Raw genomic sequence first — 14,405 nt, forward strand, 5'->3', positions numbered from 1 at the left:
GGGTTGTGGGAATTTCTGCTTTTCCAAAAGTGCGTCCACCCACAAACATTTTTGCAGCACCACCACCCAAAGACAGGCACCAAAGGGAGAATTATCCAACAGACAAACAAAATGCGAAAAAACATACCAGTGAGATAAGCACATGACCAAAGAATGCATACATGCAGCCCTCAATTACCATCGTAAACAATACACATTCTAAGGCCATAGACAGGACCACCCAATCATAGCTCTATCCGAAGCACGACCATGCCACAGGCCAAATCTACACATTACCCAAACCCCCATACTATCAGATCCCACTTCCAAGTGTTTGGCTATATCTTGGCTGATCTCCCATGAATCCTCGGGGCTTTGAGTCAGTAATAAAAGCACCAACAATGTTCTGAAGTCGCTTTACATTGCCCCAATACTAATGAGCCTAGCCTCATTAATAAACCCAGCATAGTTATGTCCTCTAGAGTCGTCTAGACACATAACACAATAATATCCCAGTCTGTATGAACTGCTGCATGCAGTGGCATGAAGGGTGTCTACGCAACATCTAAGGAGACCACTTACCACGCATCTATCAGCTTACATAGCAAAGTCCTGAGGTGACTCCTCATGGAGTTCAGCCTCCATGAGCCAGGCTGCAGAGCATTATGTGATATAGTTCTTTCCTAATAATGGACATGATCGAAGAAATCCTATGCCACTCCTTAAAAGCCTGTGTGGATGCTACCATCAGAGTACAGCTCTCCACTGATTGATGGGTAATGCTTTAGAAGAAATGCGCCAGAAAAAATGAAAGTTATTCCTGCTTCTAACCGCTCCATAATCTCCTCCAATAAAATTGTGAAAGATATGATGATTTCCCCAATGGAGCCATCACGTCGGTATCTGATTGCAAAACTGATGTCCATTCTGGACTGTAATCCCTCTGTAACTCTCTGACAGAGCAAAACAGCCAGTCTCAGATGCACATTGGTGACCATATGGCACAAACAGTCAAAAAACCAATGCTTCCCATACTAGGCAAGAATCGTGATAGAAGCTCTGCATTGACAATGTTAGGCAAGATTATCAACCAGCTCTATGCAAACCTAAGGCAAGATTATCAAGCAACTCTAATCGACACAATCTACAAGAACAGGTTGCCCAAAATATTCTAAACCGACAACTAGCCTTTGGACATGTTCTGGAAGCCCCTGCCCTTACAAAGACACCTTCCATGGCTGCAGCAGCTGTCCCGGCCAGGGTTCATGGGGTACCACAATTCATGATACTCATCAATGACCCCTATCTTATAGATGATCATGTGACGCTGCCAGGACCAAACGGCTCTTTATTCACAGAGCAGATGGAGATTGCCAGTCGACTGGCAGACCAATGCTGTGTCTGCCAACAACAGGACCACATTGTCAGACACTGTCCCAAAGTTAGGCACAAGAGCGCCTCCCAAGCAACACAGCCTGCAGCCCCTAACCTCAACTTGTTTGACTTTATAGACGGGTAGACAGACGTGCACCCACTCCTCGTCCACCACTTGATGTTCATGTGAGGTCCCGGACAGCTGCCTGTTGATACATCACCGTGCAATACATCCTCATGCAATAAATCCCTATGTAATACATCCTTCTGCGAAGGTGATGCTACAGGACCATGTGCTTGCACATGAGTCAGATCTACATGCCATGCAGCATCTTGGTGATGATGTACATGCTGATGATGATGTTTTATGCTCCTCGATTGCCATCACACTTGATAACTTTCCACCCCTTGGTAGTGCAGACCTATGAGAGATGCCGAACTAGATCCGGCACCATGTTTTCTGCCACTTTACCATGAGAGTTGTCTCATAGAATGTGCAGGGCCTTGGTGGCGTCTTTTCTCGCCATCGAAACCAGGTCATCAAGAACCAGCTTCACGTTGCAGTTATGGATGGTCTCGATATTCTGCTCGTGCAGAAGCATAAGCTTGATGCGGACCAGTGCACTTGATCTGGCAAGCTTTATTTGGGCACACTTTTTGGTCGGCTGCAGATGGAACCAAAGGTGGAGTACTTCAGCAACAACTGCATTTATTTATTATATGATTGGTCATGGAGTTATTATCCCTACCTCAGCACAGTGGATTATGCTTAAGCACGGTGGATTGAAAGTTGGTGTGTTGAATGTGTATGCTTCTAACCTCAGAGGAGAAAGAATTCTTTCATCATGGACTCCCTCAGGCAGATCATTGGATCATTGGGGGTGACTTCAACATGGTCAAGCAACCCCGGACAAGAAGGGGGACATGAACACATCATTCACCCACTTCAAAGGGCATCCTAGGAGACATTTAGGTTTTCCTTTCATGGCAGGGACTGTTTGTTAGAGGATAACTTCCATAGGAAGTGAGATTCACTCCTCTTTTCCTGGAGTAATCGTAGGAGTGGAGGTTACATTTATGCCCGCTTGGACCACTATTATGTTGATGATTGGACAATTGATAAACGTGGCACTGTCTTCATTGCTCTAGGCACCTCAAAGTCATACCATTGTCCTGTAGGTTTGTGCATCAAAGATCCGGGGAGCCAGAACTCTCCTCCCCCATTACACATACTAGAGTCTCTTTACTCAGATGCAGAGTTATCATGGCACGTGATGAATCATGATGTTTGGAGAGCTTGTGATGCTCCTGACTATAGACAAAGAGTTTCTCTCACCTTCGAGTGTGTCAGGGATCTTTATCACAATGTGGCCAGGAGGCAAGAGATAGAGAGCCATCAAGCGTAGATTGTGCGCTTGGCAGGCGGAACTTGAGAAACACCCTGATGCCCAGTGGATCTCAGATGCATTATGCACCGTTAGTACTGAGTGTAACTATACCTAACCAGTGGATCACTCATGCATTCTTAGATGAGTATCACCACTTGTAGTTGGGGGTTTTACCAGGGACGTGCGTACCCCTTCAAGTGATGAGATTCCCACAACCAGAGGAGGAAGAGGCTATTGTCTTCTACTTCATTCAGCCTGGATGGCAGATGGAGAGATGTGATGTATAGATTGATCACACTTTCAGCTACAATGTGCATAACACCAGGTTTCTCATCCTTGGATAGACCCAGAGAGTTCCCACTCTTAGGCCTCGCTAAGAGGCCTATGACATTACACCCCCCTATTCACAGGAGATTTTGGCAGCGACTCTGGCACTCGTACAAGAGGAGCCAAGTATCCTACTTCTTATGGCAATTTCTACATGGTGGGTTGCCCACCAACCATAGTTGCATGAAACGAAAACGGCAATGGCCGGCCTCTGGGAAACGGAAACAGCTAGGAAACAGTGGATGTATGATACATAATATAAAAATAATGAGAAAATTAATAACTAGGGAAAGGTTTGAGGAGTACACCATCATAATTTGAAATAAATAGTGAGCAAAATTTGCAGAAAATCACTAAGCAAACACTAGATGAGACAAATCAATGAGTGATTTTTTATTGGAGATTAGGAAACAGAGGAACGGAGAAACACGAACGGAAATGGAAACAACAACTCTTGGGAACGGCGTTTCTATGTTTCCGGGCTAGGAAACGGCCGTTTCCTGTTACTATGCCACCAACCAATGGAGACCTATTTTTGGCATGGACCCCTCTTGTCCTAGATGCCCAGCTCCATCTGAGACAATGTCATTGCTTATGGAGTGCAGTGGAGCATAGAGGATCTGGATATCTATAGCCCAGCTCTTGGGCAGATTGAGGAGTGATCCTACCTATATTACCTGGGGTGCTATTGCATGGTTGACTCAGTCTAGCCCAAAGCTTCTTTTTGAGGGCAAGGGAGCAGATCCTGGTATATTTGTCCATAGGGGCATAGCTTACAGATGGTTTCTTCAGGATATCCCCCAGTTATGATACACACCACCTTCGCTGAGTATTGACACCACCTGGGAGATTATTGCTAGTATCACGGCATGGCATATCTGGAAGACCAGATGTACAGAGGCATTTGAGGGTATTCAGGTTTATGACACCCAGTGTATTTGCAGTATATGGATACAGGGATCTCCTAGAGCTGCACAGACAAAAGCAGCAGATTTATGAGAGAGTGGAACCATGGTATTTTCTTCTCCTCCATCCTATGGGGATTTTATGGCAGCACAGTGCCCCCAATTGGTTGAGATCTCCCTACCTTTTGGCTTGAGATCTCCCTTCATATGATTTCATTTTACTAATAAGAAGTCTCTTTTCTGGAGAAAAAAAAATGTGGTGAAACCCCCAAAACTTTCAGAGTAACTCTCATGAAGGACAACAAAAAATATTACCAACTTAGAAGCAAACTATAGTTTTATTACAAGAAATTAATCACCAACTAGTATGGCATGCATTGCAGCTAACCAAGGAGAAAGGACTGCTGCAATGGATGAAAATCCATGCTCGTGACATTAGAACCCTGGTTCAAGGTTCTAGCAACTGCTTTGGCAATATCCTCTGAAGAATACACCGCCTGTGATAGACTTGAAACTGGGTATGTAATCTGTGCCAAAAAAAGGGGAAAAAAAAGGTTATAATTCAAGCATTTCCAATGCCCAGCTTAGCAAATCGTGTTAACTTTTTTAAAATGTAGATGCATCTACCATAGATTACTTCATATCACCGTAGGTTGAGGATGGAAAAGCCGTTCATGTCCCCCGCCAATGCCACAGAAGGGTTATATGTGTAAGGCCAGGTCTGCCCTTGTGTGGGATGGATTGGAACACATCCATCCCAACTGCGAGTTGAGGACGGACAGGTAATCTTGCCCGCCGTCCAAGACCCCGCCTATCACACAGGCAGGAAGCAGCCTAGGTATCACCTCATCCACATGCAAGTTATACATGTAAGCAGCCTAAGTATTACCTCCTCCATTGGCTGCCCAGCTGGCCTTGCACGCTTCAAAAGGTGTTCAGAATCAGCAGATTGATAGTCCACACCAGGTGCACCACCAGGAGGTGTTCTTGGTCGCTTGAGCAAAGCACCTATTGGGCAAAGTCCCCAACATTAATACTCTTGAATGATAGTCCACACCAGGTGCACCACCAGGAGGTGTTCTTGGTCGCTTGAGCAAAGCACCTATTGGGCAAAGTCCCCAACATTAATGGATCCAAATACTCTTGAAACCAATACAGTAATGCTTACACATCAGCTTCTTATTTCACCTGGATTGAGAGAAGTTATCACACCAGCTGGTCCTGCAGCAATAGCTGCATGAGGAGCAGCAGGTGGATTCGGATTCACCATCCACCCAGCTAATGGGCTGGCAGAAGACACAGCTACCGATGGAAAGGGCTGCCAGCAGCAAGTGCATCAAAACAGTCAAAATTAATTTCTGCAACACACCAAAGACCCATCTAAGCCATATAATTTCTAATGATTTTGGCACTTGAATAGTACCCCGTGAGCTCTGAATGGAGGAAAGACTCCTTCCTTTGTGTTGCCAATCCCTCTGACAAGAGGGTTGTTAGTGGGGGGTGGTGCACGGGCACTGTTAGAAGGCCCACATGAATGATCCGTAAAAAGGGTTTTTATATCCGGGTTTGATCGAGGGTTTTTGCACAGTTGGTGTTGCCAATTCAAACTGTCACACACATCCAGAGTTAAAATTTATGCTTAAGTTAAGCAGGCTCACGATAAGCTTAATGAGCTTGTTGATATGTGCTGGCTGAGGAACAGCAACACATGTGCCTCTAGAAACATGTACCTTTGATTGATTAGGGTTCTCAATCTTGAAGCCTTGAGAGCGGGAAATACCAGCTTATCTCGAAAAAGAGGATTGGCTTCAATCAGCTTCAGTTCTAACAGCATGATGTTTCTAGCTGTCTTTGTATCACCATACTTTGACAATTGATCATTCTCCCTGCAATCATACCAAGCCTTCAGTCCAGCAAGAACAGAATGGAAAGCCATGGCAGAGAAGTCATTTATGTTGAAACAAAAAAAAAGGATCACATAATCAGTCCGGAAGCCTCACTTCTGTGTGGAGGAAACAAAATTCATATTTTGCACCTGCACTGCACATGCACGCACCTGCCCGCGCGCGCACATTTTTATGAATATACATACATATGTGTATATTGGAGCGCGCGCGCGCGCTTTTTTTTTATGAAACCACTGCTTCATTAAGGAGAGTATGGTACATTTGCTACTCATATATCAGAAACACTAGAAAAACACTTCCAGCTGTTGAGAGGAAAGATCTCCAAGATCAAAAGAATCTTGGAGTGAAAGGTAAAGAGACCTCCTAAAAAAGGGAAAGCATATTATCTCCTCATGACTGAAAATGAGCTGATTTTGTGCATGGTAGATCGTCCACAAAGCCCAGTATTTGGTCCAAGAAAGGAAAAGACTGTAATCCAGCAAAGGTGAAGAAAGGCGGCCGACATCCAAAAGAATTTCCCAAAGATGTTGTTAGGAAATTACAATCTCAAGTGCCCTAACAGTCTCTCCAAGAGAGCACAAGAAGAGGGGCATCCCCATAACAAATGAGTAATTGTCTCAGTTGATGGAAACCCCTCTTACAAGAAGCACGTGCAATGTTTCTCTTGGCTAAGAAGGTGCAACTGGCAATGCACCCACAATGCATCTCCACAAGAAAAGTCTATGTGAGGCAATTTCCTTTTCCAAACTGCAGTCAGAAAGGCCTTCCACCATCAAAGAGGTTTGTTTACATGCCACAAGTGATTTGCATGTGAGTGTATCCAAGGTGAGGGAGCAAAAATTTATAGGCTCTAGCTGCCATGAGGTGATGGAAAGAAAAAGGAGAATAACCTGGAAGTTGCCTGTCAAATTTACAGTCTCTTAATCTTTCCTCATCCACAAGTGGAGGCACCAACTAAAAATCTTGCAATATAGAGCTTATTTCATGCCATACATGCCTATGATACATACCCAGATTATATCTTCTGATAGCCTATGGAGGGAGAATACATTGCCTTGATCATCAACAACATCATCAACCAAGCGTACACCAAAGTTGGAGAGGAAGTATGCTTTTCCAATGAATACTTTCTTTTTGCAAGGAATTGCTCTATCTGGAGGTCTACCAGACCAAGAAAGATGACAAAGAAGCATTTGCCAGTCATGTATAAGCTTAAGTGGAATAAGGGCAGCTCCGACCTTCAAATTTTCCAAATATGAAATCATGGTGAGAAACTATCCAATCCCCAAAAGCTTTTGTTTTCATAGTCACAATAAAATGTGCCAGCATTAAAGTCCAACATTGCTTTTGGTGAAGGAATTCAAGAAGTAAAGTTGCCTTTCTTGCAATGACATGGTAGCAAATATTAAGTATATTCAGGCCTCCATGCATTTTGGGAGTGCATACAAGTTCTTTTTTGAGCAATCTGACAGCCTTTCTATCTGTTTTTGTCCGCCATAAACACTCTAAAGCTTTGGACATGAAACTATCAATATCCTTATTTGACCAAGGCATAAGAGGCAAGTGGAACTCAATATAAGCCATCATGATGGATTGGACAATACGCAACCATACATGCATTTTGGGAGTGCATACAAGTTCTTTTTTGAGCAATCTGACAGCCTTTCTATCTGTTTTTGTCCGCCATAAACACTCTAAAGCTTTGGACATGAAACTATCAATATCCTTATTTGACCAAGGCATAAGAGGCAAGTGGAACTCAATATAAGCCATCATGATGGATTGGACAATACGCAACCATACATGCAATAGCCATGTCAATAGTTTCCAATACTCAATCTTATGATTCAACTTTTTTTTCCCCGAGAAAAAGATCCTTCTATTAGTTACTGAAAAAAAACAGCCACGAAGGGCTTAAAAAAACCACGAAGGGCTAGATACAAACTCGCCTCATGTACAAGGTGGGGATCAAGTCATCAAAAGAGGGGAAAGAGATGCTTCTTCTCCGGCTAGCCGCTCTATGAGGAGAAAACTATCTCATGCAAGGAGGGGGGGGGGGGGGGGGGGAGAGAAAGAGAGAGAGAGAGAGAGAGAGAGAGAGAGAGAGAGAACAACCACATTGGTGGTTTGTAATGCCAAGTGGGGTCACCACCTCTATCAGTGAGAAAAGGGCTAGGCTGCCAAAGCCTCAAGAAAGCTTCCCACCACTTCCGCATGCGGTCAGATCCACCCTGCAACTTCCCCCACCACTGACCGCGGAGGGTATGTATGAGGTTGAGTCAAATGCTCTTGATAGACTCTGCTGGCGGAGTGTGGGCACGCACCCTCAATCGGTTTAGTCCACTTAATGAAATGATAATCACCCCTCGTTTGAACAAAGATTTGATTTCATAGTCAAAGAATCTTGGAAAGGAAGCCAAAATGATTAGAATAATCAAGGAATGAGGAGGAGGTTGACATGGTTCTTGACACTGCCCTCTCATGAAGAATTATTCAGAGTTTTCTTGTTGTACGTGGAATGTTGAAGGAGTCAAGGATAAAAAAGAACACATCATTTTGGGGGAATCATGGGGCTTCTCAATTTTTGCTATTCAAGAGCACAATCTTTTTGGGAAAATCCCTAGAAAAGATAGATTTAGAGAATGGGTGATTTTTTATGGGGGTGTTAATTTGGGCTACAGTGGGGTAATGACCTTAGTGAGGGGAGATCTTAATCCTAGTGTCATTGCCAACCACACTAATGGTAGGATTTTGGTAGTTGAGGTTTTGGTAAATGGGGAAAGAATATGGATTATCAATGTATATGGGACTCACAATCACCAAATTAGGAGTGATATGTGGACTTGGATTGCCAACTTAAATATCCAAGTTCCTTGCATTGTTCTAGGTGATTTTAACATGGTGGAAAAGGTTATGGATAGATGTGGTGGTAGTACTGTCCTCTTAGGGAAGGAGAAAGGGAAATGGGAGGAGCTAAGAAGGGGGATGGGTCTTAAGGATAGTTGGAATTCAGGGGCTGGAGAGATAACCCGGGTCATACCTATTTTAGTCTTCAATATTTGTCATCCTCTTCTAGAATTGACAGGGTTTTCTTTAGCCATCAAGCTTTGTGTGTGCCCCACACTCTGAGAGTTTCTGTTGATTGCAGCTCTACTCTTTCTGATCACATGCCTCTAAAGCGGTGTTGAAAGACAAATGATGGGGCTGACATTGATCTTTCTCACTACCCCACAAGGAAACTCAGAGTGAACAATTTGCTCCTAGGATGGCAGATGCCTCTACTATGAGATTCAGGATGAGGGCAGACTTGAGAGGGTGGAGGTGGAGTCGCCTTTGGTTGCAGAGTGCATCTTTCAGAGGATTCGGGTAGTGGCCGCCGCTTCTCGGAAGTGGCATATTGACCCAGACCCTGCAGATGTGCTCCCTGATTGGCGCATATGGACATATGCAGCGCACCCCTTGGCCCGGCTCCAGTGGGACCCTGGTGAGTACGAGTGGCATGATCCTTATGCATCCCTTGAGGCCACAGAGATCACCCTTTTCCAGTATACTGTTCGGTTGGGGCGACATATTTTGACGGCGAGGAGGATGGTCTCTCCAGCTGCATCGGGGCACTGGCGGCTACAGGGATTCTCACAGGAGTTCCTGGAGGATTTTTGGACCCGGCTCTGGGCTAGTCGACAGGCCCGCAGGATCTCGACTTTCCAGTGGTGGCTGGTCGCCCACAGGGGCTCAGCAGTTGGCACCTGGCTTGTCTACAGCGGTCTTCCGGCAGCCTGCGTCCGATGCGGCCACCCTATGGAGACACAGAGACATTGCCTATGGGACTACCCTCAGGTGCAGCAGATTTGGCTGTGGATGCTGCGTATTCTGGCCCCCCTCTCTCCAGAGGGTATGTATACATGGGGTGCCGCTGCTTGGTCGACTTCGTCAGGGCCTGCTATGGGCTATGAGACGGAGCAGGACAGCCAGGCCATCAGATTCATTAGGGGCCAGCCTCGCCTTGTTCCTTCACCGGATTTTTCACCCGCTAGCTGGACACAGGAGAGGGATCTACGATGGGAGCTCCTCAACAGCCTCACCATCTAGTTCACCTGGAGGGCCCGATGTTTCGGGGCCTTTGAAGGGAGACTGGAGCCACCAACAGAGACTGTTCGAGGGATTGGCAAGAGTTGATCCACACCCTGCAAGGACAGTATGACCGCATCCGAGGCGACTCGGATGAGGCGATCTTGCCGCGCCAGGCTTTTCACACCACTTGGTGCAGCAGCCCCTTCTATACCCTACACGCGGGGTCCCTCCGTTGGCACTACAGGCCACCTGTTTGGCTTTTTCCCCCTCCTATTGTATGATATAGCCCCTCAGCTTCTTTGTACTGATACTTGTACCTTTTAGCACCTAGGGAGAGTCTCCCTGGATGCCTTGTTTTGTTCTCGGCTCTGTTTTCTTGTGAGCAAGAGAGGATCTTTTGTAGCCCTACGGGCGTTTTTATATAACTAATGAAAGGATCTTTTCTCGGAAAAAAAAAACTACTACATGCATAGGAAATGGATAGTAGTCGACAAGGAGAGACGCATTCAGAGCCAGAAGGGAGAAGGGGACGAGAGAGCCAAGAGAAAAGGGGATTGGTGATGAAGCTCTGTAAAAGCTTGTTGGACAATGTGTTTGTTTGGTCAATTTGGATTGAACAATAGACGGGACTCAAACCCCCAATAGAATCCGACTTTCTACCCTCTTCCCCTTGGTTACATTGAGTTTTCCCAGCTTCTATCTTAGCCTGCCTAACGCTAGACTTCCCTTTAACCTTAACCCATTCACCCTCCAAGGTGCCTTTACCAGACTCGTTTACCACTTCTTCCCTTTAACCTTAACCCATTCACCCTCCAAGGTGCCTTTACCAGATTGGTTTACCACTTCTTTTCCTTTCTCCTCATTCTTCTGGCTTTCAGCAGAGGCTTTAGATTTATCCACTCCACTCAACCTATCATCTTTTACCTCCTCCCCTTTAGTGGCAATCAACTCTCTCAGGGAAATGTTTTGCAATATGGCCGAACCCTCCATACTTGAAACATGCACCTAGGAATGCACCAAAATTTAAGACCTAATTCCAAGATACCCAATTGACCCAAATCCACATCTATTGACTACCCCCTTCCCTTTAACCTTAACCCATTCACCCTCCAAGGTGCCTTTACCAGACTCGTTTACCACTTCTTTTCCTTTCTCCTCATTGTTCTGGCTTTTAGCAGAGGCTTTAGATTTATCCACTCCACTCAACCTATCATCTTTTACCTCCTCCCCTTTAGTGGCAATCAGCTCTCTTAGGGAAATGTTTTGCAATATGGCCAAACCCTCCATACTTGAAACATGCACCTAGGAATGCACCAAAATTTAAGACCTAATTCCAAGATACCCAATTGACCCAAATCCACATCTATTGACTACCCCCTATCTCATCATTAGGGACATACAATAACGGGCCAAGAGACTGAGCAATATCCCATAGGGTTGGCCTAAGCCAGCAGGGAAGACCAACCACCACGACGACCCACAATGGACATGCACTCTGCATGCTCTTGTTAACATCGACGAATAACGGTCAAAGGGAAAAATATGCACTAGATGTTGTCCAAAAAATAGAGACCCTTTAGCAAACAACTCAGAGATAGATTGACCCTTATCAAAAAGGACATTAAAGAAACCTTTTCTTAAATAGAAAACATTGGATACTACGTTATCATGCAAGATACTCTCTTGAAGCCATCTTCGTAGTTCCACTCTTGACGGAGGTTTACCCGAACAAAAAATGAAGATGCTGCACATTGAGAACAACCTGATCTAGCTTTTCTGACAAAATCTTGATTGAGCTTCAAACATACCTTGGATTTCGCTTACAAGCATAATCTTTCATTAAACCAGTTGGGCACACATTTCTTCTTGGAACTTGTAGCCTTCGTTTCTTCTCGTCGACGCTTCATCTCCTCCTCAAACTCAAGCTCCCAATCCCCCCATCCACTCCAGCCCTCCTCATCCCCCTGGTGCCACAAATTGGATGGATCAGCCATGCAGGGACCATCTCATCAACCACACCTGTCGACATACGGGCTGCATACACTTATGCGTGTAAAGTAAAATCACCACCACGAATCCACTCTTCCACTCCTTGTATACGTGTCGCCTTCGTTTTCTCCTAGAACGGTGAACCTTCTTTACTCGCTTAGATTTCTTATACATTTAGAAATGTCTCAAGGGTATATGGTATTTTTTTGCCAATCATGTGCATGATATTTTCTTCCTTGAGTAACCACATTGGTTACCAATGCCCATACTTTTTGTAAGGCACATGTGCCACTCTCTTTTGTAATTAAGATGTTGGTATGGTATAAAGCAACCTAACCATGTGCACAATGGGTGGAAGAATGGAAAAGTCCCATGACTTTCGTTGTAACATTATGGATAGTGTGAAAATAACTCCTTTATTTATATAATTTTGTAAAGCTTTCGTACGCACTTTCAAATTCAAAAAACAATCCCCATTTGAATAAGCTCATGAGAGATGAGTTCTTCTTATTGTTTCTTGCTATCTAATTTGTTGGGAATGCATGTATGTCTAAATGAAACCTGGCATATAGTGTGTGTGTGTGTGTATGAAGTTAGTCTTCAAACTAGGGATTTTTCTTTCTCCTTATGTTATTCTTTAGACTAGGGAATTTTCTTTCTTAGTAGCAAGATTAAAATTAAGTTAGATGATCTCTCTTTACATCATCTTATCAAGGAAGAGCTTCTCTAGATACCCGTATGTCTTGGAGCTTCTTAGTGTGACAATGAGGGAGAACATTGAAGGTAGGCTAGCATCACTACAATAGGAGGGAGAGGGCTTTCTTACATAACGGCATAATGAGGGAGAACATTGAAGGCAGGCTAGCATCACTACAAAAGGAAGGCGAGGGAATTTTGACAAAATGACATTTATTGTTATGGTCCTAAACTTGGGAGAATTCACCCATTAATCCTCACAAAATTTATGGCAATAATCATATAATGGATGCACCACAATAACCATCACTATAAAGGTCACAATACTAATTGCAAAATCTAATGTTGTGATTACTATTGTGAGGCTCTAGAAAACAAAAAACTTTAGGTAGAACGGGACGACAACAGCCTATCCCATTCATCCCCCCACCCAATATATATATATATATATATATATATATATATATATATATATATATGACCTCAAAAAATCATATAGTGCTTAAAATAGGAAACAAATGATTCACTCAAGAAACAAAACAATATGCTTGAAAAATATCATATAGTGAGCTTGAAATAGGAAACAAACAATTCACTCAAGAAACAAAACAATATAATATATTCATATTTAATAAAATTATTATGTCTTCAAATTCCACTGGCATTAAAGGCATGGCTTATGTCTTCATAATACAAAATGCCACCAATGGTGCATGGCAGAGCATAGAGCTTACTAATCATGAAAATACAAAATGTACTACAACAAACGAAAAGTATAGCCGCATAAAGATCCGCATAAATTTCAAAGGATCTAAAAATAGAAAAAAGAATCACGCGGCTATATGCATGGCTATGTACTCATGCAAATAGCCGTTTTATAGCCAGGCTTACAGCAGAAACTATAGCCGCACACATGCCAAGGTTACAGCAACACATATAGCCATGGGTGGCTATAGTCGCATACTGTTAAAAAAGATGGGAACAGAATAGGTGAGATATGTGGGGACACATGTACCCACATATCTCACCCACTCTGTCCCCGTTTTTTTTTAACACATAATTTAAACTTTTTTTAAAGACAGACACTTCAAAACAAAAGAAAATGCAAAACAACAATGTCATGGTTTTTATTACTTGCAAATTATATACACAGTTGCAAAATACATAAAGTGTTGATGCCCAAAAAATGAATAAACATAAAAGCACTAATTAAATTAATTAATTGTGGTGCGTCTTCGTGTTCATCTTTGCCCGCACCTTCACCACATGCTCCACCATCTTCATCATCATTGTCACTTTCAACATCCTCGTCTTCCTGCGTTAAATAGTAATATAATGAAAACACGTTAGCCCCACAAGCAAAACAAGTTGGATGATAAGTAAAAATCAAGTTTATAGACTCACCAAGTTGGCATGTCGAGCTCATTCGATATCTGCTTCCGTGCCACTCCATGGCTTTTAAGCCACTCCTAAGTGTCCGCTTTGTTGTGGTGCTTGTAGTACCTATTCTCCCCAGACGTTGGGGTGACATGTTACCCTTTCCTACAGCAAATTTTAACGTGCATGAAATATGAAAATCACAACGACACATGAAGTAAACTTAGTGACAAATGGAGAAGAGAGAACTTACAAATCGTGCGAGTGGCCATGACGTAATAAGCGATGGTCCACAAAATCGAACAAGCATTGTGACCTGATATTGTGAGTCCTAATTATGCACAATGCACAAATAATTCATATTTAGAGACAAATAATATTTGATAATTCAA

General features: G+C 43.6%; 1 protein-coding gene across 2 annotated transcripts; it reads right to left on the bottom strand.

Moving 5' to 3' along the window:
- Nucleotides 1-4,215: 4,215 nt before the first annotated feature.
- On the bottom strand, nucleotides 4,216-12,067 carry LOC147631977 (protein TOPLESS-RELATED PROTEIN 2-like). Of its 2 annotated transcripts, none has more exons than XM_086807912.1 (6): nucleotides 11,760-12,065; nucleotides 5,704-5,859; nucleotides 5,397-5,580; nucleotides 5,162-5,291; nucleotides 4,863-4,981; nucleotides 4,216-4,500 (listed from the first exon to the last, which is right to left on the bottom strand). In XM_086807912.1, the coding sequence occupies exons 1-6, from the start codon at nucleotides 11,789-11,791 to the stop codon at nucleotides 4,357-4,359; spliced, it is 765 nt and encodes a 254-aa protein (XP_086664038.1). In that variant the 5' UTR covers nucleotides 11,792-12,065; the 3' UTR covers nucleotides 4,216-4,356. The 2 variants fall into 2 exon arrangements, 1 of the variants encoding a protein (XP_086664038.1); XR_015267270.1 differs by having other exon boundaries at nucleotides 4,370-4,500; nucleotides 4,863-5,075; nucleotides 11,760-12,067.
- Between the last annotated feature and the right edge of the window lie 2,338 nt (nucleotides 12,068-14,405).

The sequence above is a fragment of the Cibotium barometz genome, chromosome 14, assembly GCF_041138505.1.
Source record: "Cibotium barometz isolate CiBa-2024 chromosome 14, ASM4113850v1, whole genome shotgun sequence".
NCBI classification, from domain to species: Eukaryota; Viridiplantae; Streptophyta; class Polypodiopsida; order Cyatheales; family Cibotiaceae; genus Cibotium; species Cibotium barometz.

Coding starts and splice junctions, on each gene's coding strand:
- LOC147631977 (XM_086807912.1), bottom strand. CDS start 11,791: ATGAAAGATTATGCTTGTAAGCGAAATCCAAG. Junction 5,581..5,703: donor AGAACCCTAATCAATCAAAG/GTACATGTTTCT, acceptor TGTGTGTGACAG/TTTGAATTGGCAACACCAAC. Junction 4,982..5,161: donor GATAACTTCTCTCAATCCAG/GTGAAATAAGAA, acceptor TTTGCCCAATAG/GTGCTTTGCTCAAGCGACCA.